This window comes from Camelina sativa, unplaced genomic scaffold (genome assembly GCF_000633955.1).
Source record: "Camelina sativa cultivar DH55 unplaced genomic scaffold, Cs unpScaffold05066, whole genome shotgun sequence".
Taxonomy (NCBI): domain Eukaryota; kingdom Viridiplantae; phylum Streptophyta; class Magnoliopsida; order Brassicales; family Brassicaceae; genus Camelina; species Camelina sativa.
This window is the reverse complement of record NW_010926154.1, coordinates 1-590: the sequence shown is the minus strand read 5'-3', so window position 1 is coordinate 590 and position 590 is coordinate 1. Positions and strand designations below refer to the sequence as shown.

At 43.7% G+C, this 590-nt stretch overlaps 1 protein-coding gene across 1 annotated transcript; it reads left to right on the top strand.

The window, feature by feature from the left end:
- Positions 1–6: 6 nt before the first annotated feature.
- Positions 7–584, top strand: LOC109131783 (protein FAM91A1-like; the record flags this gene model as incomplete). Its single annotated transcript, XM_019242965.1, has 1 exon — positions 7–584. A coding segment is annotated over one exon (578 nt), but the record flags the coding sequence as incomplete, so codon positions are not given.
- Between the last annotated feature and the right edge of the window lie 6 nt (positions 585–590).

Genomic DNA, 590 nt, shown 5'->3' with positions numbered 1-590 from the left:
GTATTGTATTCAACCGTGGGCACTGGGCCTTTGTCGGTTATCTTGATGAAAGGTCAGTGTCTGCGGATGCTTCCTGCTCCACTAGCTGGCTGTGAGAAAGCTCTCATTTGGTCTTGGGATGGATCTTCGGTTGGTGGTTTAGGAAACAAGTTTGAAGGTAACTTGGTCAAGGGAGGTATTCTGTTGCACTGTTTAAATTGCCTTCTCAAGTGCTCAGCTGTTCTCGTTCAGCCTCTCAGCAAGCATGATCTTGATCGCTCTGGAAGAATTGTTACTTTAGATATACCATTACCCCTGAAGAACGCTGATGGTTCCATTCCTCATTTCGGCGATGAGCTTGGACTTCCCCTTGAGGAAAATACTAAGTTGAACTCTCTCTTAACTAAGCTGGCAAACAACATGGAGTTGAAGACAGTCGGTTACATTCGGCTTTTGAAACTCTTTAAAGCTAAGGATTCGTCGGGTTCCTTTTCTCCAGATAATGATGAGAAGTATGAATGGGTCCCTTTAACCGTGGAGTTTGGGTTTCCACTTTTCAGTCCAAAGTTATGCAACAATATCTGTAAAAGAATCGTGTCATCACAGTTACT